General features: G+C 40.6%; 1 protein-coding gene across 2 annotated transcripts in view; it reads right to left on the bottom strand.

The window, feature by feature from the left end:
* Window positions 1-17,676: 17,676 nt before the first annotated feature.
* Window positions 17,677-26,577, bottom strand: part of tnfaip8l1 (tumor necrosis factor, alpha-induced protein 8-like 1) — a 58,245-nt gene continuing 49,344 nt past the window's right edge. Inside the window, exon 3 of one of the 2 annotated variants that reach the window (XM_057841295.1) lies at window positions 17,677-24,609. In XM_057841295.1, the coding sequence (XP_057697278.1) occupies window positions 24,321-24,609 (289 nt within the window). In that variant the 3' untranslated portion in view covers window positions 17,677-24,320. The remainder of the gene's footprint in view (window positions 24,610-26,577) is intronic. The other variant, XM_057841293.1, reaches the window with a different exon arrangement.

Raw genomic sequence — 26,577 nt, forward strand, 5'->3', positions numbered from 1 at the left:
GCTTCAGCAGGGGGACACGTCTTGCAGTGCAGGATTTGAGTCCCTGGCGGCGCATTGTGTTACTGATAGTAGCTTTTATTACTGTGGTCCCAGCTGTCTGTAGGTCATTCACTAGGTGTCCCCGTGTGGTTCTGGGATTTTGCTCACTGTTCTTGTGATCATTTTGACACCACGGGGTGAGATCTTGCATGGAGCCCCAGATCGAGGGAGATTATCAGTGGTTTTGTATGTCTTCCATTTTCTAATAATTGCTCCCACAGTTGATTTCTTTACACCAAGCGAAGAGTGAAGAGTTACAGAAAACGTTTGGCCTCCGTTATTGCCAACAAAGGGTACATAACAAAGTATTGATATGAACTTTTGGTATTAAGCAAATACTTATTTTCCACCATGATTTGCTAATAAATTCTTTAAAAATCAAACAATGTGATTTTCTGTTTTTTTATCCACATTCTGTCTCTCATGGTTGAGGTTTACCAATGTTGACAATTACAGACCTCTGTAATCTTTTCTAGCAGGATAACTTGCACAATTGGTGGTTGACTAAATACTTATTTGCCCCACTGTATGTGAATGTAGAATTACATAGCAATGTTTCGAATCCATAATTCAATACGCTGATCAGTATTAAAAGCATACAAATGTTTCCTCAAGCGATATAGAGTGAGTCATTCTGCTGTTTTTCCTCGTGGCTTCAATTTTAAACTTCAGATCTGCTGCAGAATTAGGACAGCTCTTGTACTACTACTATGGCAACCCTAGATTGGCGGCCACCTCTCAAACTGAGTTTACCATCTCGAGTTGTGTGTAGTTTTTGAAAAATAATGTACGGACTGAAAAGCATATTTTTCCTCTTTAGTTTGCGACTGTGTCTTCATCCATCCCATTTCCTTTCAGCTCAGCAATATGTGACGGAAAAAGAAGTTAATTAATGATTCAAACACTAATATGCAATTTAAGCACTATTATCTCCACCGGGAATGTCAGAATAGATGTATAATTTGATGGAATAGGCCAGAGGGCTTCATTTTCTTAAGCACTTCCCAGCGAGTTCAGCAGTTCAAGCATTAAAGTTCACCTTGGGCAGCTTCTAAACAAAAAGAAACTTTACTGCTGTCTATCTCCATTTAGAGTAAATTGCACTTCACAACTGTAGGAGGAGCCCTGGAGAAAAGAGTAGGAAATAAAGCATTTCTTTCCCATCATTTTCAGTCATTGGACCTAAAGGGGATTGTAATTGGTGATATAAAAAAAGATCTGGAAGACCAGTAATCCTGCAGTGTAGAAGGCTTTCTCAAACTGCGGCACCCGCACCAACGGTGTCCGTGAGTTGCTGATTGGGGCTCAGCAAAATAATTAGCTATAAATAATATCATATCAGCTTAGAACATCTAGAGCAGGGGTCAGCAACCTTTTTGGTGTGGAGTGCCACTTTCAAATTTTCTTGTCAATCAGTGTGCCGCCCCAAGATTTATGACGCGCAACCGAATTTTTATATTCAGCAGAGCTGGAATTTTACTCCAAACAAAAAAAACATGGACATACATCTAACTTGTATAACTACCATTCGTCTTCATCAATTAACTAAAAACTAATGCATATTGTCGAAAATATCAAAACTTGAAAATAAGTGCAACAGTAATAACAGCTGTACAGCTGCACCATTTTATGCAAACATATCACACACACACACCCCAGCACGCAAAGGGGAACAGGTGTGATTCTCAGTGCAGGTCTCTCACAGTACAGAGAGCCTTCAAAGTCAGAACAGCCGACTCTTACATTTTGTCTTGTTCACTAGCAACTTAAACAGTGAATTATATGCACAATTTTAGATATTATATTACAAATATAAAAGATACCTACTTTAATGTGTTCCTTGGCCCTGCTTTCTATGAATTTTCATGTTTTGTCTCATAGTGGCGTTTGACACTTGTTGTGCGACACACAACTCTCTCGAGGCATAATGCACAAAAAGAGCTACCAGAAGTAACCAGGCAACCAGTTGTTACCGGTATCCCCAAGGGGCCGCTGTCCCCTACAATATGATCGGCTTGCTAGTTAAGCGTAGAAGAAGAATTGGGCATCTGGGCGAGAAAAAGAGAGGGAACGAAGGAAGGTGTTGAGAGAGAGCGGAGAGCGCCGTGAAAAGGAGAGAAGAGGCTGTGTCCCCCGCTGGTTTTTGTTAAAAGTCTCCAGTAAAACGCCATCCAACGCGTCACAGTGTTTTTATACACATTGCCACCTCTCCGAAGTAAGCACCGGACGAATCGACAACGAGCCACGTTAATCGCCGGTCCACTCCATACTACAGTGCAAGCATCGCTTCACCCGCTGCCCTGACCTGACGGCTGGCAATCGGGGTCCAACCGGAGTGTTGCGATGCGCCGGGACAGGGGTGTACAGCCTCGTATCTTAAGCGACCGGCCTACGCGCCGGGGCGAGGGTGTGACATCGGGATCTCAATTCAAAGTTAAAGCGACGGGGCTCCCGGCGCGGACGCCGGCGATTCGCCGGCTGTCTACTCGCTTACTGGCCCGCCGGCCTCCACGCTGGGGCTTGGAGTAACAGTACCAAAAAGTGCAGATTGGTAACACTGTGTACTTCCACCAGCTCTCTGACTGGTTGGCTTCGTGACTCGTTAGTAGCGGGTGCTGAATTGAGCGCGCAGAATTGAGCGCGCAGAGGAAAAAAAAAAAACGACGAGCACAGGAATCGAGAAATTGAAGAGCTGGAAGTGTGCTCAAAATCAATAATTGTTCGCAAATAACGGTATAGGCAGAGGGGTCGGGAGGGACGCTCCTGTAAAGCCCTAAATAACAGGGTGTGCAACTAAAAATGTCTTAATTTCAGGTTAAAAAAAAATATATATATATATTATTTTGCCATGCGCTCGCGTGTCACTGGTTAACCCTTCGCGTGCCAGTGCTGACACGCGTGTCATAGGTTGCCGACCCCTGATCTAGAGTGATCCCTCACTCATCGCTGTGAATGGGGACCAGAACCAACCGCATAAAGTGAAAAACCGCAATGTAGAGTCAACCCCCACCCCAATTTTAACAGATTTTTTTCGTGTATATAAATCATCAATTGGCATGCATAAAAGCCTAAAATATATCAATAAAACATTATATAATGGTTTGAAAAATGTAAATAAAATATTAATAATATAAATCACATACACAAAATAATCTTTAAATGAAATAATACATACTGTACCTTGATTCTCTCACTCTATGATACTGTACGTGTATGTGTAAATGTACATTCATATGTAGATGTAAATACAGTGTACATACCGTAATTTTCGCACTGTAAAGCGCACCTGACTAGAAGCCCCCACCCACCAAATTTGACACGAAAACGACATTTGTTCATAGATAAGCCGCACTGGACTATAAGCCGTAGCTGTCCTTACTGTACTATGGGATATTTACACCACAACCGGTAACACTTCTTTTGACAGCGGCATCATAAGACTGTCATAAGACCAAATGAACGACCATGAAGCTTTGAACCAATTGGCTCCAAAGTGTCATTGCTTCAAGAAGCTTCATTTGGCCATCAATATTCTCTTGGGGGAGATAGTCAACCTCAGCTGCCAGCTACTGTCAACACTGTTGTCATCAAACATGCCTCCTAGCATGTATTGCAGCACAACTACAGATATGTAAAATTCCCGTTCTGTGCTAATTACTTCTGAGCTAATTATTTCTTCAGTTACTGTTGTAGTTGTTTCATTAATTGCTAGTCATGGAATTTTGTAACACTTTATATGAAGGTGGCGCCATCAGACTGTCATAAGACCATCATAATTATGACATGACACTGCCATGAGCATTAATGAATGCTTAAGACAGATGTCATTTTGTGTCATCTGGCAAATGATCTCCCTTTTGAATGGATGTAAAATATGCGAGCTGGACATACAGTGTATCACAAAAGTGAGTACATCCCTCCCATTTTTGCAGATATTTAACTATATCTTTTCATGGGACAACACTGACAAAATGAAACTTTGACACAATGAAAAGTAGTCTGTGTGCAGCTTATATAATAAAGTTAATTTATTTTCCCCTCAAAATAATTCAAAATATAGCCATTAATATCTAAACCCCTGGCAACAAAAGTGAGAACACCCCAATGAAAAAATGCACATCCCTAAATGTCCAAATTGAGTACTGCTTGTCATTTTCCCTCTAAAATGTCATGTGACTCGTTACAGGAGTGCTGTCATCATTGCTGCAGAGACGTGGAGGTGGTGGTGGTGGTGGTGGGGGGGGGGGGGCAGCCAGTGAATGCTCAGACCATACGCCGTACTCTACATCAGATTGGTGTGCATAGCTGTCACCCCAGGAGGAAGCCTCTTCAGAAGACAGTACACAAGAAAGCCCGCCCATCTCATCAGACCATAGGACATGGTTCCAGTAATCCATGTGCTTTGTTGACATGTCTTCGCAAACTGTTTGTGGGGTTTCTTGTGTACTGTCTTCAGAAGAGGGTTCCTCCTGGGGTGACAGCCATGCACACCACTTTGATGTAGAGTACGGCGTATGGTCTGAGCACTAACAGGCTGACCCCTCAACCTCTTCAATCTCTGCAGCAATGCTGACAGCACTCCTTTAACAAGTCACATGACATTTTGGAGGGCGGGGCGCAGTTGGGAGCTGGAGTTGTCCTTGGACTGAAGGGTCAGCGGTTCGATTCCCGGCTACGACTGCCCACTGTCGAAGGCACTGAACCCTGATTTCCCTCCAATGGGTTGACAGCGCCTTGCATGGCAGCAGCCCCGTTGGTGTGTGAGTGTTTGCGTGAATGGGTAAATGCGTGCTCATGTAAAGCGCTTTGGGCATGGTAACCATGCAGATAAATGTAAGTATTGTCCTTTTTTTTTTTTTGTTCTCGCACTTGAGTAATCTTGAAGACAAACATACGGAAAAAGCACAGAATATTTGGTATTGCCTCATACCTGGCGATACGATCGTATTACGATTCACAGGTCACGATTCGATTCAATCCTGGTTAATCCCGATACGACACTTGAAGACGATTATTGCAATATTTGTATATCACAAGAAAGCCCGCCCGTCTCATCAGACCACAGGACATGGTTCCAGTAATCCATGTGCTTTGTTGACATGTCGTCAGCAAACTGTTTGAGGGCTTCCTTTTGTACCGTCTTCAGAAGAGGCTTCCTCCTGGGGTGACAGCCATGCACACCACTTTGATGTAGAGTGCTGCGTATGGTCTGAGCACGAACAGGCTGACCCCCCACCACTTCAATCTCTGCAGGATTGCTGACAGCACTCCTGTAACGAGTCACATGACATTTTGGAGGGAAAATAACAAGCAGTATTCAATTTGGACATTTGGGGATGTATGTTTTTTCAATGGGGTGTACTGACTTTTGTTGCCAGAGGTTTAGATATTAATGGCTATATTTTAAGTTATTATGAGGGGAAAATAAAGTAACACTATTATATGAGCTGCACAAAAACTACTTTTCATTGTGTCAAAGTGTCATTTTGTCAGTATTGTCCCATGAAAAGATATACTTAAATATCTGCAAAAATGCGAGGAGTGTACTCACTTTTGTGATACACTGTAGCTGTAATATGAAACGGAAGAGGACAATGAGGTCAAAGGTCACAGAGGCCAGAAAAGGAATTTCTCAATAACTTAAAAAATGAATAAAGGGATTATTATCAAACTTGCAGTATATACAGGGTGACCCCAAAAAAAGTTTACACTGCCATAATACAACTTAAATGCCATATTTATTCAGCTTAGAATTAGAATTGAATCACAAATTATACATTATGTAAAGAACATGTACAGTACACTCTATTTTTCAATGTGTCCTCCCTTAAGTGTCACAACAGCCTCCAGGCGCCTGCGGAACGCTTGACAGGTCTTCTTTATGAAGGATGCTGTCATCTTTTCCCAAGATCTAACAATGGACCTCTCCAAGGCTGCCACAGAAGTTTGTGGTTTCTTACAGGCACTGTCCTCCACAGTTGCCCATATGCTATAATCCAGGGGATTGTGATCTAGACTCTGGGGTGGCCACATATCACCTTGTCAATCAACTTTTTGGTCCGCACAGATCGGGTTTTCCAGACCCAGGTTTTCGTGAGGCTGTTCCAGTATCTTTCAGCTTCTTTTTAACTTTGTAGACTGCACATCTGGATATTCTCAGATTTGCTGCAATCTCAGTAGGTGTCAGACCGGCACGCAGCAATTCAGGTACAGCTAAAGTTTTCTTCATTTTCAGCAGAAGCACAGGAATTGTAGAGACGAGAGATTACCAGCTGCATTGAGTGACCTTAATGTATCACTTAACCATGACAACCTATTTAGATATGTTTCAATGGCTTTTAAACAAGCAGTCAACTGAGTGTAAACTTTTTTTGGGGTCACCCTGTATTAGTAATATGGAACGGAAGAGGTAGTTTAATTTTGGAGTAATGAGGTCAAAGGTCACAGAGGTCTCAAAAAAGGAACTTCCTCACACTTAAAGGGCCTGCCCACTCTACCAAATATAGTGATGCTTTGAATTTGGCTGCTAAGGTTTAAGTCCTCTTGTTATTATTGTTTTAAAATAGCTGTCCAGGTGTACTACTGCAAGATTAGAGACTTTCAGTTCACTTGTCTAAATGTTAATATCGTCCTTTGTTAAATTTCAACTTTTTTGGTAAAGATTACATCTTTTGTATAACTGCGTCAAAAATATTTTGGAGGGACACTGTTTTGTCATAAGGAGAATGGTAGCCTCTCTTTTGCTACAGCAACAACCGAAATACCTTCTTTTGTACCAGGCAGGACAGCTTTTGCATTTCGTGTTTGAGGCAGCTCATAGTGTTTGAATGTTTTTTTTATTCTCAAAAAATACAACTTTTGTTTGATTCTTTAGGCATTTAAAGTGAGAAAAGACCGGTTCAGAAGACATTGCCCTCTAGTTTGTTTAGTTACACCACCCTGAACTCAAACATTGAGTTTTTTGTTTGTGACCGTATTGACAGCAGCGCTGCCTGGATATGCCAAAATCAACTGTATCCTCTTAAGGATACGGCGTGAAAATCCTGCTGGGTTTGTCCCAAAACAGCAACTCTGTTTTGATATGTATGCAACCACACAAGCACCCGGGATGTCATCTTTGATCCCACAGAGAAGTGTGATATTATAAATGTTGTTTTATTCGGTTAGGAATTCATAAGTGAATAAGGTGTGCTGTTACACGGGCAGGGATGTTAATAGAGCCTCCGCAGGCCTCGTCTTTATCAGCATCCTCTTTCTGGGGATTGCGGGACAGCTCTTCTGCAGTCACTTCATTATGGAGAATGATAATTACGCCCCAGTGGAGGTTGGCTCTCCTCAGCCTCTTTTTCTTCTCTCCTGCTGCTGATTTAAGTCATGAATGCCAAGTCAAGGTTTTTGCCTCTCTCTATTTCAATAAGAATATTTGTGACTCGTGAGGCGAGGTATTATGTTTGGTTGACATTTGGATTTGAAGCTGGCAAATTTTCACACACCATGTCAGCCTAGCGTCATTACAGTAAGCAATGTTGGCAAACCTACATTTAAAGTTGTAGCCGTGTTATGAAACTACAGTATGAAATTCTACTCAAGCTTGTTTTCTTGAGTGTCAGAAAATTCCTTGTAGTCATTATGGGTAGTTTTATGTAATTCCAGCGGCACTGTTGAATGCATGCCGCTAGGGTATGCTAACCTCAGTTAAGCTTGCATAACATAAGACCAAATAAGTTTGCAACAGGCTCGGATCTAGGTTTACCCACCAGAGTGGGCACTAAGAAATCTTGAGGGGGCACCCCCAATGCAAGCTTTTTTCACCCTCTGCATTTCTCCGGGCTTGGGACCGGTGCAAGTAGGACACTGGCTTGTGTCCTGTTGAGGCTGCATTAATTTGTGGGGGGTTTATTTATTTTTTATTTTTTTCATTCATCTATCTACTTATTCTCACAGTCGGTGTGATGTCACGATGACGTCATCTCGCATAGCAACGTGTCGCAATTTTGAGATGGGGGCACGCACAGGTAAACATTGTAGACAAACATTGTCTGAAATTCATATATTTCAGCTGTGTTTTGCGTCTTTTTTTCATAAAAACGTCTTAAACATGACTTATTATTATCACGAGTCACTGCCGACAGACGCGAGGAGGTGATACAACTTAAAATTATTGTGTATTGGCCTGCAAATCTGCCCATACAAAGTCGCAGCTGATAGCTGGATAAACAATCCAAAGGAATTGCCTGCAGTGGAGTTCGGAAATATCTACAACTACCTCATAAAGTCACCCAGTATCTTGACCTTTATCAATTACGTGGAATATGTACTGTGTGGGACTAAGAAAACTGGTAGTATATGCAGATTGATTATTTCTGCCGTAACCGGTAATTCGCTTCCAAGCGTTATTTAGCCGTGAACACGTCACGGCAAAATAACCAATTCCCACCAGGCCAATAATATACTGATTGACCGATCAGAGCAGTTCACGGCAAAAGAAAAATAACGCTTTGCGAGTTGTCGGTTACGGTAATAATAACCACTGCCTAGTCTATTGAATCCTAGCAGCTAATTGGGGCAAAAAAAATCGATTAAAGAGTACTCACCAGTAATAAAATGTCGGCTGCAAACGTAAATGTGCCTGGATTTAGGTTCCCACTGGCGAGAATGATCCACGGAATCATCTTCTTTTAATGTTCCCCGATTAATTGCTTTCAGCCATTTCTTTGTCCTTTTCTTCTCACGAGAAAGAATGAAGAACTTCAAATGCGGCTCCGAACTCTTCCTGTGTTACAACCCGCAACACGGCAACTTTTAGTCATTCCGATGGAAAAAAAGACCGCAAATAAGACAAAAGTTCAATGCGTTTGTACTACAATGCACGACAGAGCAACTGCTTGTGACTCGTGTTTTGCCCCCATTTCAATATGGCGACGCTTTGTTGTGGCTGGTGACGTCATTAATGCCCGGATGTCCAACTACGAGGTTGGAAAAACAGCTTGTTTTGGTGATTGCTTGTTCGGCGTGGTTGCGGCCAACAGTAACTGTTAATCCTGCAATAAAAATGTAGGTGAGACCAACTCTCTGTGCGCTCTCTATATCCAGTGCGACGCTACAATAGATATTCCCGACATTTTGATTGCCCACCCCGGCCCCCCCATACATCCGGCCCCGGTTTGCAACAGTAGCCAACTGCAATAAATATGTTTTTTGGGTCGTTTTTATACTGAGTTAGTGTTCCTCACCATGGCACTTTGTTGCCTTTGAAACATAGACATAGACAATGTCATGTTGGGCTTGCCAACTCCCTGAAAATAAAATAAAATAAGGGACACTTCATTGGTCGAGTCGGCCGGCCCGAGCTCCACCCTTTAAGTGTTATTTTGTTTGTGAAAAGTGATTTTTGTTGTTGTTGTTATTATAAATATTATAATACAGGGATCCTTCGTTTTTCGCGGTTAATGGGGACCAGAACCTGCCGCGTTAAGTGAAAAACCGCGAGGTAGACCCCCTCACCCCCCAAAAATTTTGTTTTTGTTTTTGTTCAATGTATTTATTCACATTTAGCATTGGAAAGACATATATGTGGCGGAAAACACAGACAAAGCTAAAAAAGCAGTTTCTGCTGTTGCACCCCTTTCTAAAATAAACTGCTCTATTTTAAGCCAAAAGAACTGTTGTGATTGATAGAACAATACGTCTGTATGTTGCCATAGCAGATTCATGGCGCATTAAACCCCTGAACTATTTTTAATTTGTCCGTTTTACCCTGGAAACCCCCGTTTACAGACATCGCGCAACCACTTTTGTTTCAACCCAGCCATAAAAAAAGGTAAGTAATTATATTTATTATTCAAAATGTCTGTCATTTTTAGCTTAGAATCATTCATCAATGTCTAATTTCGTAAAAAAAAAAAAATACGACTTAAAAAAATTATTAACTCGCATATTTTAAACTTTTAAACAAATTATGTCACAACGTTAAAAAAATGGTGTCAGTAAATAAGTCAGATATCTACCTGAAAACTATCGCTTCATTGTATTTTTTTTTTTGTTACTGTCGCATTTTCCCTGGTATGTTATATGATAAATAATCGATCCAGACAAAAGAAAAAAAAAAAAAAAAAAACGTTTAAAAGGGTAAATATATGAAAAATCCCCCCAAAATCTGGCCGTGACCATTCATAGCTGTGTCTTGACACTCAATGAAACGTGCTACGTGGAGTTTTTGGATCAAAAACAGGTAAGTACGTGATAATATCTCGTTAAAATTATGGCGTCTTTAATTATGCTCTCGCGTGCTCTCACCTCCAGTTGGGCTTTTACTGTTTTTTGTTTTTTTTTTCCTGTTCAATCTTTTTCTTTCCCCAGAAAATTGAGATTTTAAGCTTTCCAATGATGTATCACACACATATAGGACAATTTTAAAATTTGGCCGAATTTGGGGTCTCAGAGAGGAACTTCAAGTCACCTGAGTGTTTTCCGCCACATGTGTTAGATACGGTATGTTTTTTTCACTTTTTTCCCCAAAGTATAATTTAAAAAAACTTTTATGTATGCATATACTGTACATACTGTATATATACATATATATTAGGGCTGTCAAACGATTAAATTTTTTAATTGAGTTAATTACAGCTTAAAAATTAATTAATCACAATTAATCGCAATTCAAACCATCTATAAAATATGCCATATTTTTCTGTAAATTATTGTTGGAATGGAAAGATAAGACACAAGATGGATATATACATTCAACATACGGTACATAAGGACTGTATTTGTTTATTATAACAATAAATCAACAAGATGGCATTAACATTATTAACATTCTGTTAAAGCGATCCATGGATAGAAAGACTTGTAGTTCTTAAAAGAAAAATGTTAGTACAAGTTATAGAAATTTTATATTAAAACCCCTCTTAATGTTTTCGTTTTAATAAAATTTGTAAAATTTTCAATCGAAAAATAAACTAGTAGCCCGCCATTGTTGATGTCAATAATTACTTACACAATGCTCACGGGTGCTGAAGCCTATAAAATCAGTCGCACCCAAGCGCCAGCAGAGGGCAGCAAAACTCCATAAAACACAACAAGTGATCGTTTCACTGTACTGTCATTTAAATCTGTTTGAGCGGGGCATCTGCGTTAATTGCGTCAAATATTTTAACGTGATTAATTTAAAAAATTAATTAACGCCCGTTAACGCGATAACTTTGACAGCCCTAATATATATATATATATATATATATATATATATATATATATATATATATATATATATATTAGGGCTCTCAAACGATTAAAATTTTTAATCGAGTTAATTACAGCTTAAAAATTTATTATTATTATTATTATTTTTCTGTAAATTATATATATATTCTGTAAAATAATTTGTTGGAATGGAAAAGTAAGACACAAGATGGATATATACATTCAACATACGGTACATAAGGACTGTAGTGAGGTTTTCATACCACTCTACTGTCATTTAAATCTGTCTATGCTGTCCTCACTCCGAAGCGTCTACTTTTTCCAAAGCTAGACAGCTAGTGAACAACGCCTTAATAATCAGACTTCTTCCTTTTTCATCTGATTTATTAATAAAATGGCCTCAAACGACTGTCCTTTTTAGACTGTAGTGAAATTACAAAAAAAAAGTACACAAGCATTGCATTAGCAACAACGTTAGCTTAGCACGCTATACAGGTTCACTAAACATAAACAAAAAGCGTCTCATACAAAAAATATAACATTTCGCTTACTAACATAATATGTACATTCTTTACAACAACCATACTTACGGACAAATCTTGTCCAAGGATCATAGAAGCACAACATTACAACGTAGGCGTCAGCCCGAGACGTCGTGCAGCCATATTGAACTGGCAAGAAAGCAATAAACCATGTCGCAAAGCAACCACAAGAGTTCGCTGTTAGACAGCACAAAAAACCTTGCTGTAAAACTTACCAAAAGGCAGAATACTGTCTGAGCGGGACATGTGCGTTAATTGCGTCAAATATTTTAACGTGATTAATAAAAAAAATTAATTACCGCGCGTTAACGCGATAATTTTGACAGCCCTAATATATATATATATATATATATATATACGTATATATATATTTACTTTAAGAAATGATTTTTAAGCACTTCAAATGTAATAATTATGATACATTTTTAACATGTCACTGTTACACCCAATTATTTTTAAACAAGAATAAAGCAGAAAATTGCTTGGCTTTATAAAGAGTCCACTCAAATCCGCTCACGCTGCTCACTTACACACAACGAGTTGCCGCAGCAATTGTTTAACAAGTTTAATAATGATTGATGCATGTGGCGCTTCGATCTTGCCAGAGAACCGAACTTCAAACATAAAACAACAACCATCATTTACCTTAATAAGCAACTCCAGCGCATTCGCTGTCTGACCAACAAAGAGCAGAGAGAGGGACAGAGGAAGAATTCGGGACAGCTCATCGTTTTTTTGTTTTTTTTCTCTCTCTGGCAACTGTCTGTGTTGAGAAAGAGGGTGTGTTTGTATAATGTAAACGTGATATGATGAGTCATAAACACGTGCATTTTATGGAAAATAATCATTTTTGTCACCTCACCTAAAGGACAGCATTTATTTTAATTTCATTTAGAATAATTCAGTTATTTTTTGCAAGTTTTAAAATTTATTTCAACTTCACATTATGCTTATGTTCCAATTTGCTGATATGTTTTGCAAAAATTAAAATCCTGTTCAATGGGGAAAAAAAGTTTTTGTTGTTATTTTTTTTTTAACCCAGATATCTCAATGTAACACATTTTAGAGCTGTAATTGCAATACCATGATATTTTGGCTTAAGGTTATCATACCGTCAGAATCTCATACCGGCTACTGCCTACTTTGAAATGTGGGAGGAAGCTAAAGTATGCGGCGAAAACTCACTCAAGTTCTAAGCAACAGAGAACCTGTAACCTTCACACAGAACAGCCCGGCCTAGTGTGAGTATGCCCTTTGGAATTTTGCTTGTTTATAATAATGTTCTTTTCTCTTATAAATACAGGGCTCCAGAAAAATGTGTTTGGAAAAAAAATACTGGCGTAGAGAAGGACACAGGCAGAAAGCACATTAGCAAACAAGTCCCAAATGCACATTGCCTTTTGGCTCACAGAAAAATAAAAGCAGGCGTGTCATGATAGTTTAGTTTTCTTGGCAGCACTGTTAGATTAAGAAAAAAAAGGAAGAGGAAGCAGTTCACGTAGAAACAATGAGACGTGACGGAAGCGAAGCTCCCTCAAGTCAGTTGACGGCCAACAGAAGCGCAGGGTGTATTCACAAAACGCACAAACCGAGATAATGACCATTAGAGGATAATTGGGCGCTGGGACCAGCCGGAAGCTTTTTTTGTGCGCCGCCGGGACCGTCTTCAGACACGCTACGGGCCAAATTATCTCTCCGTAGTCCAAGCCGTGTCAATGACAGATTAAACTTCACACTGGATTCATAAACGCAGAGCAGTGATTAATTTAAATATCCCAGAAACAGAAGCAAGTCTCTCTGGCTGACTAATTTCCTGCGCTTGCAATCGACTGCTGCGTGGGCCCTGAAGGAAGTGGAAAGAAATGACCTAAACTTGAATTGCTTGTGAGTCAGATGGGTTTGTGTTTATTTTCGTGGCTTCCTCACAATGCTGGGAGCCGAGAAAGGAGAGGCAAGGGGAAGGGGGTGGGGGATTTGAGTAACTAAATTCAGGTCAGACAGTCCGATTAGCGCCGCGATTTGGCCGGGAACATTCCAAAATACTAATGAGAGAGAACCTTGATTAATGGCACGATGGACAAGTGGTTAGAACATCTGCCTCACAGTTCTGAGGTCGGGGTTAGAATCTGGGACCTGGCATTTGAATGTTGTAATGGTTGTTGGCGACCAATTCAAAGTGACCAAATAAGCACACTTGCTTACTCACAACCCAAATGGATAGCGCTGCACAAGTTGAATGGAGGGCTTAAGACATTATGGGTCATTCCAGAATTGTAGGACATTTTTACGTCCCACCTTAAAAATGTATACAATCTATATAAAAAATGTACTAAAATATGTACTGTAATTTTTGGCCTACAAACCGCTACTTTTTTCCCTCATTTTGAACGCCACAGTTTATAGTCCAGTGCAGCTTATTTGTTGATTTATTTGGATTAATAGGTAAAACTTTATTTGACACCGTTGTCCTAAGACTGCCATGAGACCGTCATAATTATGACATGACACTATCATAGTCATTAATGAATGCATATGACATGTCATTACACGTCATCCGGCAAATTATGTCACGAACTCCATTTATGTCCAGCTACGATCTTTTACAGCCATTGAAAACACAGATAGCAAAATATAACTGGAGCGGACATGGGCCAGACGTACTGCAAATTTCCGCCCAACTTCATACATTGGATCCGCCACAGTGTCTTTTTGAACAACGGCTCAGTAAGGAGTCATTTGCCGGATCCGCAATCAGTTTTTGGCCAGAATTGGTCCAAAGTAGCAGACACCACATTAATGTATGGCCCGGATATGGCACACATGTTACCCAATCTGGGCCGGATTTGTATCAAAACCGTTTTCAGTAATAAATTTGGAGTCCATTTTGTTCAATGTATCATGCTGTAATGTGTTTATATTGCAAATTAAATTTGTCTATTAAAAGCAATGATGATAACACTTCTATTTCATGCCATTTATTAATGCTAACATAATAATGCAACATAAAACAACATAACAATTTTACTTTTTCACAAAATATTTTAATTGGAACAAGCAACTCAACATTAAAGATGACCTATTTTTAGATTGTAAACAACATATTGTATTTGTTAAGGTTCTGGGGTAACGGGGGACTTAATTCATTGACAATGAGAGGGATTGTTAGCTAGTGTCCGAAGAATCCGGTGGGCAGTTTGGTAATAGAACAGGTGAACGGTCAGGCAGGCGTTTTGCCAGACAAGCAGTACAGGATCTGGGGGAGAAAAACACAAAAATGAGCGCGGTATCAGAATTAACAGATTCTTTGTTAGCTGAAAGTCACATACCTGTGGGTGAGTTGTTGATCAGGCGTTGATGTGAGGCCAAGGACCGGTTTAAGTAATATACTGACGATGATCAGCGGCACTTGGTCCCAGGCTAACCCATCTGTGCAATCAAGGTGACAATTAAGGCAAAACTGTCATAGTGCTGATCTGGGACGCATCTGGTGCGCTGACGCTAAGTGGGAGTTTGAGCACGTCCGGTCTTCAAGGTCCGCCCCGGAACAGTGTGTAACCTATCATTTGGACTTTCATAGTGCTGATCCGGGCCGCATCTGGCGCACTGACGTTATGTGGGTGGGACTGCTATGCGGATCTGGCAAGCTGAGGACGGCTCCGGCACACAGTCGCCTGCTATTGGGGAATTGAGATAATTTGCCGTATGACACAAAATGATATCTGTCATAAGCATTTATTAAACATTTATTCATGGCAGTGTCATGTCATAAACGATGTACACATTTGTGACGTAGGAACAAAGTTTATCGCAGTTAGTGACGTTTCCACAGTTAAATCGTATGTTATCAGTGTCCACATGATGGCGCCACAAACGCTGAATTTTTACAGCTTCACTTTGGACGTTGTTTATAAACCCTCTCGTTTTCAATGCCCAAAATGTGGGTGTGCGTGTGGATGATAGGCCAAACCGTAAAAAAAAAGTTATTCTTTTTGCCAAATACCCTGCTACATGTAGACATGGCATGGCCTTAGGCTACGTCTACACTAGGAAGGATAATTTTTTTTGCATTGTAATTCGGACAATATTTATACTTGTGCGCACTATGTATAAACGCCACACTCCTGCAAGAGACGCCTACATTTGCGCAGATTACGACTGTGCAAAAAGGAGCAGCCTCATGTGTGGCGTCATCGTCCGCACGGTTCACCTCTGAACCAGAAGCTTATAATTTTTTGGGATTGTTCGATATCTTCTCTGGACATATTCAAGCGTAAAAATTACAAGCTTTTTCAGTTGTAAAAAGAGGGGCAGGAAAGCCACGTATGTACCATTTGCCTCCATTGTTTACGATGCCTTAATGCCACACAGAAAAATGGCGAAGGCGCGCTCCATGACGTCACTTCCGTTGGCTCATATTTTTACATGGATAGCCCAGCGAGACCGGGTACACCAAGTTTAAGAAATTAGACGGCCCTCTCCTTTTTGTCATAAAATATATGGACAAGAGGTATATTAGAGTGGCTGACATGCTGTATAGTGTAATAAATTGAACGATTACGGTCATTATCCGTCCTAGTGTAGACGTAGCTGTGAGCCTGCTCGTCATTGCCTCTCGTCGCCATATCAACACTTTCGGCATCCCCTAAAGTCACGTCCAGCATTCAGGTATTCCGCCATTTTTATTTTACCCAACTTCTTGTTCCGTCCCAGGACTTGCCGTGCATGACCCCCTCATTGGTACCGTCGCCTGATTGACCTTCTGTCAACTTAGCCACGCTCACATCAATAAACCTTGTACATATCGCTGTCATTATCCCTTGTCTGCTTTGGGGTCCTCTTCCCAGTGTATCCTAACAACTCCTCCGCTATTAATGGACAGATAGAAATGAAATTTGGTAGGTATATTATAGGGATCTAGACACATCAATCTGCAGCACCCGATTGACAGCTACTAGCTTCTACTCCCGAGAAAAAATTGCAGTACGGATGTACTTTCGGACTGATGATGCCGCGTGAATATCCATCTATCCATCATGCTTAGTCCGGGGTCATGTCGCGGAGGCAGCAGCTTTAGTAGGGAAGCCCAGACTTCCCTCCCCAGCCACTTCAACCAGCTCCTCCGGCGGGATTCCAAGGCGTTCCCAGGCCAGCCGAGAGACATAGTCTCTTCAGCGTATCCTGGGTCGTAAACAGGGCCTCCCACTGGTGGGACATGCCTGGAACACCTCTCCAGGGAGGTGTCCAGGAGGCATCCAAACCAGATGCCCAAGCCACCTCGACTGGCTCCTCTCAACGTAGAGGAGTAGCGGCTCGACACTGAGTCCCTCCCGGATGACCATGCTTCTCACCTTCCTTAACCGAGAGCCTGGACACCCTGCGGCCCACAGCTCGTGACCGAACGTAGATCGACTAGTAAATCGAGAGCTTTGCCATTCGGCTCAGCTCCTTCTTCACCACTACAGACAGGTGCAGAGTCCATATCACTGCACCGATCCGCCTCTCGATCTCCCACTCCCTCCTACCCTCACTCGTGAACAAGACCCCAAGATACTTGAACTCCTCCACTTGGGGCACGACCTCATCCCCAACCCGGAGAGGACATGCCACCCTTTTCCGACTGAGGACCATGGTCTCACATTTTGAGGTGCTGATCTTCATCCCAGCTGCTTCACACTCGGCTTAGAACCGCTCCAATGAGAGTTGGAGGTCACAGCTTGATGAAGCCAACAGCACCACATCATCTGCAAAAAGCAGAGATGCAATGCTGAGGCCACCAAATCGGACCCCTCAACGCTTCGGCTGCGCCTAGAAATTCTGTCCATAAAAATTATTAACAGAATCAGTGACAAAGGTCAGCCTTGGCAGAGTCCAACCCTCACTGGGAACGACTTCGACTTACTGCCGGCAATGCGGACCAAACTTGACACCGGTCGTACAGGGATCGAACAGCCCTTACCAAGGGGCTCTGTACCCTATACACCCGAAGCAACTCCAACAGGACTCTCCGAGGCACCCGGTTGAACGCCTTCTCCAAATCTACAAAACACATGTAGACTGGTTGGGTGAACTCCCATGCACCCTCGAGGACCCTGCCGAGGGTGTAGAGCTGGTCCACTGTTCCACGACCGGGACGAAAACCACACTTCTCCTCCGTAGTCTGAGATTCGACTTCCCGACAGACCCTCTTCTCCAGCACCCCTGAAGATTTTACCGGGGAGGCTGAGAGTGTGATCCCTCTAGAATTGGAACACTCCCTCCAATCCCTCTTCTTCAAAAGGGGGACAACCACCCCGGTCTGCAAATCGAGAGGCAATGTTCCCGGTGTCTACGCGATGTTGTAGAGACGTGTCAGCCGCGTAATTATCCATTGATGTAATAATTTTTCTAACATTGACATTTAAGAAGAGGTAATCAAACCTTTCAAAGTATATTACTGATTATTAATGAATGTCGAGCAGAAAAATCAGACAAGTGAAGGCTTAGACTGATAAAATATTGAAGCCAAAATGCCCTTCAACTCTGGAATGACTCTTACACAAGACAAGAAAAACAATATTTTTAAGAAACGTAATATATTTGCTACATCTGGATACAATGTTGGAACACAAAAAAAACATTCGTATGTACATGGAATGAAAAACATCAGTAAAACTGCATCAAGACTAGTATGAAGAGCTTCAATAAAAGAAGTCATTGCAGAATGTGACTGAAAAACAGAATGAGAACCCTGAGATGGCCTCAATTTAAAAAAAAAAAGAAAAAAGCTGAAAACTCAAGCCCCACGCGTCTTCATCATTACGAGTGTTATGATAATCAAGTGCATACTGTTTTGTGAAGGTTTCCCCGGGAAGAGGCGACGTGCCGAGTAACAACAGCTCTTCAGCATCTCCTCCACCACTTTGGCAAGAGCGACTGAGTTAGAGGAAGTTAAGTTTCTGCAAGCCTATCTGGGAAACGTACAGCGCTTATTACACGGCTCAATTTCCAATTCTGTCACAGGTACGCATACACACACACACTCACTCAGTCACTGGCAGAATACGAAATTAAGCCGAGGCGCAGAGCAATCTCATGGACGCGGACTCGGATGTCGGAAAAACAAAGACAGCCATTATGGAACAGCCCAATCTCCTTTGTGAATGACAAACAACCTTCGACTGCACTAACCCTTTATAGGGCACACATTTAACTGTTTGGCTGCCATTGACGGCGCAAGACGTCCAATCCATTTGCCCTGGGAGGGCTGCAAAGATGAGCATTCACAGCCAGTCCTCCCAGTTTGAATGAATTGAACGTCATTTATTGTCAATGGCAGGGAATGAGCCAATTTTTATGAAGTTTACCCTTTCATGCATGATTTGAAGATTTTTTTTTAAAGGGAACCTCGGACTTGAAGACTTGTAGGCTCTAATAAGCCACAAGTGTTCTCTTTTTCTAAAATATGTTATTAGAAACACATAAAATATTGCAATTGATTTAGAAATCTATTTAGTACATCTTTTGACCTACGGAGGGCACCATGTTTTATGGAAGCTCAGGGTGATGACGTAAATTGTCACTGTCACTCGACAAATACTACCGGTGTTCTGCCAAAATGTCCTACATCGGCGAAACGTCTACATGAGGTGAATTAGACACCCAAAGTGCTACCGTGCACCCTCACCTTGTTTTGTTCAGATGCATACAGGCAGAACGTACAAAAAAAATGCCTTAAAAAAATACTTAAATGCAGTTATATCAAATAAGAATGGTTTAAATACGCTACGTGACTAATGTGGCCAACTGCTTTAAAGCTACCACCAAAAAGCACAATGGTTAAAAGTATGAGGGAAATTCATGCAAAAAGTATTTTTAAGCAATGAAAAGGTAATAAAAATCTCAAAACTATAAAACCAAATAGTAAGTACTCGCTGCTTTTAACCCATGTGCGCATGCGTGCCGATGCTTGCGCAAGTGCCCTGAGCGTTGTGTTGACATTTTGCCGCGTAGGAAGAAATTGCCGAACACCTGGTTACTGCAACTCCTTCTACGCGGTGAAGCGTCCAACACATGCGCTCATAGGTTAAAAGCGGCGAGTACTTACTATTTGTTTTTTAGTTTTGAGTCTTTTAATACCTTATCATTGCCTCGAAATACTTTTTGCGTGGTTCCTTCTCATACTGTTAAGCATTGCGTTTTCTTGTGGTAGCTTTAAAGCAGATTGTTGACCTGTTGACCACATTATTCATGTAGCATATTTAGACCACCCTTATTTGATATTACTACGTTTAAGTATTTTCTTAAGGCATCTTTAGTATGTATGCATTTAAACAAAACAAGCTAAAACCGCACGGTAGTACTTGGGGTGTCAAATTCGCCTCCTGTAGACGTTTCGCCAGTGTAGCACATTTTGGCAGTACAACAATTTTGTCCTACTCTCATCCCGTCTTTCTTGTTCATTTTGCTTTTGCTGCTCCTTTTGTGATAAATCGACAGTGCTGTCATGCTCATTAATGTTATTCTCGGGTTCAAATTGAAAAGGTTGAACAGATTACATGTTTATGTCGCTAGAGTCATGCTCTGGAAGCCAGACATCGTAACCATGTGACGTCACCGCCCTGCAACGTTAACAAAAATGGCGACCTATTAGTTAAACTAATTTTACAAATTGTATAAAAACGTAAACATCAAAAGGGGTTTCGATATCATTTTATCCAAACTCATAATAACGTTTATCTTTTAAAAACCTCAAGTCTTTCTATCCGCGGATCCTGTTAAACCCTTGTAAGGCACTCATTAGCTGCCATTGACAGCACTAGACTTCCAATCTATTTTGCCTGGGAGGGATGAATTAATGTTCATTCATTTGACCCTCCAAGTCAAAATGGATTGGACAACTATCACCGTCAATGGCATGCATGTTATACTATGAAAAAAAAAATCTAGTAGTTTGGGGCCGTAACCAGTGTGTATTTCTGTTGATATTCATTTTTCATTCATTTAGCTTGTATTAACATTGTATTAATTTTTAAAATGTATTCATTATTTATAAATATAAAACAATAATTTTAACAATATTTACATAATTGCTAATAGGTTTTTTAATAGTCACTGATCTATTATGAAGGGTTAAGTGTCAACTTTTGAACAGCTGTCCACTGTCCTTGAAAGGTTTAAAAAAAAAAAAAAAAAAAAACTTATAAGGGGCTGCTATAACCTGATTAATAAAATGTTAATTAAAATGCAAATAATATACATATTATCATATATTCATTCATTAATCTTCCAAGCTGCTCCTCACAAAGGTCGCGGGGGTGCTGGAGCCCATCCCAGCTTACTGGGCAGTAGGTAAGGTACACCCTGAATTGGATTATTAATTAAAAAAAATAAATATATACCAATAATAAAAACAATAATAATAAATGATACAATAATTAACATATATGGACATCACATTTGGGTCATGTAAGCCACAATATTACATGACCCAAAATGTGATCTCCAAATATAGGGGTTAGACAAAATAATGGAAACACCTAACATTTTGTCATCATAATCATTGAACATAATTGTTAAAGCAACACTAGGTAACTTTTCAACCTTTACAAAATATTTTTATAACATTTGTGATATATCGATTGACAACTACTTGAATGACACCACTTTTATATCTTGAGGGGGTCTGTATCACTTTCACCGGCACCAATTAACTTTGAGGAGGGTGGAGGGAACACTGCCACACACACACACACACGCACACGCACACGCACACGCACACACACACACAAAAAAACCTACAAATGTGCTGACTGCTTTACGGCATACATCACTTCCCCCTTTTCCCCATTCATTGTAAAAATGGAAGTCGATGTGAACACTTTCGCACGAATTCTGCAAAGATGGCAGAGCAATAAAAGAGACAAAAAGTTTTGTCCCGGTTTTCTGCAATTCCTTCCTACACGGCGAAACGTCTACACAAAGCTTAGCGCGCTTGCGCAAGCATCCGCACATCATTTAGAAGCGGCGAGTACCGTATTTTTTGGACTGCAAGTCGCAATTTTTTTTTTCATAGTTTGGCTGGGGGTGCGACTTAAACTCTGGAGCGACTTATGTGTGAACTTATTAACACATAATATATCATTTCATATTATTTTGGTGGAGTGACACTGATGGTTTGGTAAACTTGTTAGCGTTCTTTATGCTATAGTTATCTGAATAACGCTTAATAGCTAGGTTACGTTAACATACCGGCCAGGTTCGCATTTCGTTGTTCATGCATCATGTAACATTATCATACTGTACACTTATTCAGCATGTTGTTCTCTATTGTATTTTTGATTTTAAATTTCCTATCCAGATGACATATCTGTTCTATGTGTTGGATTTTATCAAGTACATTTCTCCCCAAAATGTGACTTAAACTCCGGTGCGACTTATAGTCCGAAAAATATGGTACCATTTTTATTTTTATTGAGTTTTTTAATTACCTTTTCATTGCCTCAAAAATACTTTTTGCATCTATTTCCCACTCATACTTTTAACCATTGTGTTTTTTTGTGGTAGCCTTAAAGCAGTTGACCACATAACTACATTCTACAAGGCATTCTTTCAAAAAATCCTGCCTGTATGCATCTAAACAAAACAAGTTCAGAGCGGACGGTAGTACTTTGGGTGTCAAATTTGCCTCATGTAGCACATTTTGCCAAACATTTAGGCAAAACACCCGCTTTCACTCGCTAGCGTGACACCCCCCACTTCAACAGAGTTCGAGTGGGGTGGGGGGCATAGCCACACTAAGCCACACAGTTGCTAACCGTCATATGTTATTGTTTAGCCACAGCTGGATTCATTACCTTACATTACTATTCATCAGTCACACAGCAGCAGGAAAAAGAAATGTTATTTAATCCATCTGTAGGCGACTGGGAGATTTTACAACACTGTGCGGGGGGTGCACTGGCCCTCATGCAAAACGCAGTCTTCCTTAAGGCAAAACACTGCCGCTTTTGTCCACGGACGTCGCTAAAATTGACCAAAACAGAAAAGTTACCAAGAATAGCATGAAGAAAATTCTAATCAAGTTGAGCATCTTGTATGGCCGGCACAATCCCCAACATTATGGAGCATTTATGGTCAGTTTTAGAGATTCAATTAAGACGTAAATTTCCAACGCTATCGTCTCTAAAAGGGTTAGAGGGTATTCTAACTGAAGAATGGCTTAAAATTTCTTTGGAAACGATTCACAAGTTGTATGAATCAATACCTAGGAGAATTGAGGCTGTAATTGCCGCAAAAGGTGAACATACACCATATTAGTTTTTGTTGATTTTTTTTTTAAGGTGTTTCCATTATTTTGTCCAACCCCTGTATGTGGACACTAGGTCTTCATGAGGTTTAGTGTGTTTTTATTTCAATAACAGAAACAACAAAAAGTTATTTGCCCCACGAAGGGTTTAAATTGAGTATGGGAGGTTGAAGTGAGGCTGTTGTATGCAGAAATGAAGGGGCTGGGCTTCGGTAGTAAGCTATGATTACAGTGAAATGGTACAATCAGGTACAGTGCTGTCACTGTGTGGCTAATCTTAACATGAAGCTGTGCTTCCCATCTACACAATATCCTCACTTTGTTTTCCAGCCAGCCATTTTTAAGTCATGTTTCTTTCCAACTTGAGCCAAATTGCAGCCAAGACACATTAAATTGGTAAAAAAAAAAAAAAAAAAAAAGTATCATCTTTATTTAGAATTGACAATTGTAAATTATTCAGAGCTCTTATCGTATTAAGATGGTATCCCATTCACGAGTTGAAGCAAAGATGGCGTCATCAAGGAGTCTGTTACAGTCACAATGTTGACTCACCGAGAGACATCTGAGTCAGCGTAAAGACAACACACACATTGCCGACTCCTTTATATTCTAGTGCCCCTATGACCTAAATACTTCATTTTTGTTGCGCTGGCTAGGAACCAGATTGGAGAGAAAAAAGGGGGAAAAAAACTAGAAGCGGCTTTATTGACTACTTTGAGACAAAAAGCCCAGCCTCGCTACAAATTTAAGATGTTTAAAATTCAGGCTAAGCAGGATTAATCTGCTCTGGTTCACATGGTTGCATTATTGCAGGAAAAAGTACAGTACAGCGCTTATTCAGGCTTGAGTGCAATAGTAGTTTAAAAATATATAAAAAGGAGCTTTTTTGACTCTGGCGTTTCCAAACGGTAAAGACATTTCTTTCCTCTCCAAGGCATTGTTTACAAAGATAAAACTGCCTGTTCAGGGATTCACTTTTTCTCAACTGAGTGAGATAGCGAGCATTGTGCCCTTGGAATGAGTAGGAAGGTGTTTAAGGCACATAGGCTCCTATACCGTTGTTTTACATTCACTTGTATAGGCTTTGTTTGCTTTGATACAAAAGCAAAAAGAACATAAACAGTCTTTAAACAAAAAACAAAAAGAGCACTTCAGTGCTATGTTTGAGAGGCACGCACAAACCGACTAAATATGTGGTAAAAAGTCTGATTGTCTGCTTGAAGTTGGAATATTCTTCAAAATGGGAGTAGAGGTCAAAGGTTTCCCTCGTCGAGCATCTTGTTGAGGCCGTTGCAGATCCTCTGCAAGTGAGCACGATAAACTTCGGACGGCCCGTAGAGAGCGGCCAGGAAGTCGCAGTCGGCAAAGTGATTGAAAACGTGGTTGACACGCGAGTGGCTCTTGGCCGTCAGGTGACGTTTGATTGCCTGGTGCAGCAGTTCGCGGCAGTCGTTCAACAAGGCGCTCATGACGCGGCGGTCAAAGGTGAAGTCGATTTGGTGGAAACTGACCGCTGTCATGGCCAGAGTGTGGACTTTCTTCCTGTGAGGCAGAAGGAAGAGACGGGGGGGGGGGGGGGTGTTGTCAGTCTGCAGTCTTGACACAGAGATCACTTGCTTATAAATAGAAACTGCTGCCTTGTTCTTTTCTTTATCGAACTTTGGACAACAGAAAATGTGTCAATGCAATAAAACATGAGTGCCTCGCCTTTGCCAATGTGATTAGGCTTCTACTCTTTTGTGAAGGCCTACAAGATGTCTCTGTCATTCGTTTTTGATTGATGGAAGGTCATCTAATTGGCTGCCCCTACTCACGTGTAATCGCAAGTTCTAAAGTGAGCCTGTCGCGATACGCAATTATTTAATTAATTGCACGGTAAGTGAAAATGAGAGGGAGGTAATTTTCCGCGAATCTGTGTTTGGTTATGAGACATGATGTTTATAGGTCATCAACACGCTGTAGCGTTAAAGTTCAGATATTCAAAATAAGGAAACATATCTATATTAAACATTGTAAACCGTTAACATTGCTACATTGAGGTTAATGGAAAAAAGACAATGTACTAACCACTTTAGCCTGCTATAAAACATCGACTGTCTTCTCCAAAATGAAAATTCGTGGTTAAAAGGTGACACTTCAAACAAGAAAATTCGCTGGTTTACAACATTTGCAAACTTTGTGGAAAAAAAATCTATTACTGACACCACTTGGATGACGAAAAGAGAAGTGCACCCCCCCCCCCCTTTAGTGTACAGCTTACTGCTAGCAGCTCAGTGAACGTACTTCCGTTGAACATTTCAAAATAAAAGATCGTCATGTTCAACATGTATAATGTAGCTTTCTGGGGTTTATCTCACATACTTCAGATTCTACACTAAGAATAGCTTTAGAATGAAACCCATTATGAAAAATCTAATTGGCAATGAATAATTTGGCTTTCAAATTTGTTAACATGTGCACTTTGCAGAACAAGATGACAGTCATTTAGATCAAATAAACACATTTGATAGGCTCTAATTGGCGGAGAGCAAAAATGACATTAGCTTTCTCACCTATTTCTATACTTACTGTAGCTAGCTTTCAAATGACTCGTTATGCATCGTGTGTGTGTGTGTTTTTTTTTTTTTATATTAATTATTTTTAACATAGTTAAAATAACTCAATAAATACAATATTTTATAGATATGTCCCAAACCGATCCCGTACAGTCTCTCACCTTTCCGTCCTTCTGCTTTTTGTTGGTCGGGCAGTGAGTGCACTGGAGTTGCTTATTAAAGTTAACGATGATTGACAGCAGTTCATGTTTGATCTTGCTAGACAAGAGAACTTCAAAGCACTGCATGCGTCAATCATCGTTTAACTTGTTAAAGAGTTGCTGTAGCAACTCTGTGTGTAAGTAAGCAGATTTGAGTGGACTCACTCAATGAAGCATTTAATAAAGCCAAGCATTTTTCTGCTTTATTCTTGTTAAAAAAATAATTTGGTGGGACAGTACATGTTTAAAACTTATCATAATTATTACATTTGAAGTGCTTAAAAACATTAAAATTAGGGCTGTCAAAATTATCGCGTTAACGGGCGTTAATTAATTTTTTAAATTAATCACGTTAAAATATTTGACGCAATTAACGCACTAGGCCCGCTCAGACAGATTTAAATGTCAGTACAGTGAAAGGCCAACTTGTTAATTGTGTTTTATGGAGTTTTTCCGCCCTCTGCTGGCGCTTGGGTGTGACTTGCATATGTTATGTGGCGTAATGTCGCCCTCTGCTGGCGATTCAGTGCAGCTGATTATTTGGGTTTCGGCGCGCTTTTCTGACGTGATTATATGTCGACGCGAACTCACACTAATAGACAGTGCTCTTCAGACCAGCTAACGTCCGCATCCAGTATTCAGTGGCAGTTCTCATAGCCCCATCACACTGTTTGTGTCTAATACATGCATCGCTTGTGAGTTATATTCCTCCTTTGTTTATATTCATGAGCATTAGATAGTTATTGATGATGTGT

The sequence above is a fragment of the Corythoichthys intestinalis genome, chromosome 7 (assembly GCF_030265065.1).
Source record: "Corythoichthys intestinalis isolate RoL2023-P3 chromosome 7, ASM3026506v1, whole genome shotgun sequence".
Classification (NCBI taxonomy): Eukaryota; Metazoa; Chordata; class Actinopteri; order Syngnathiformes; family Syngnathidae; genus Corythoichthys; species Corythoichthys intestinalis.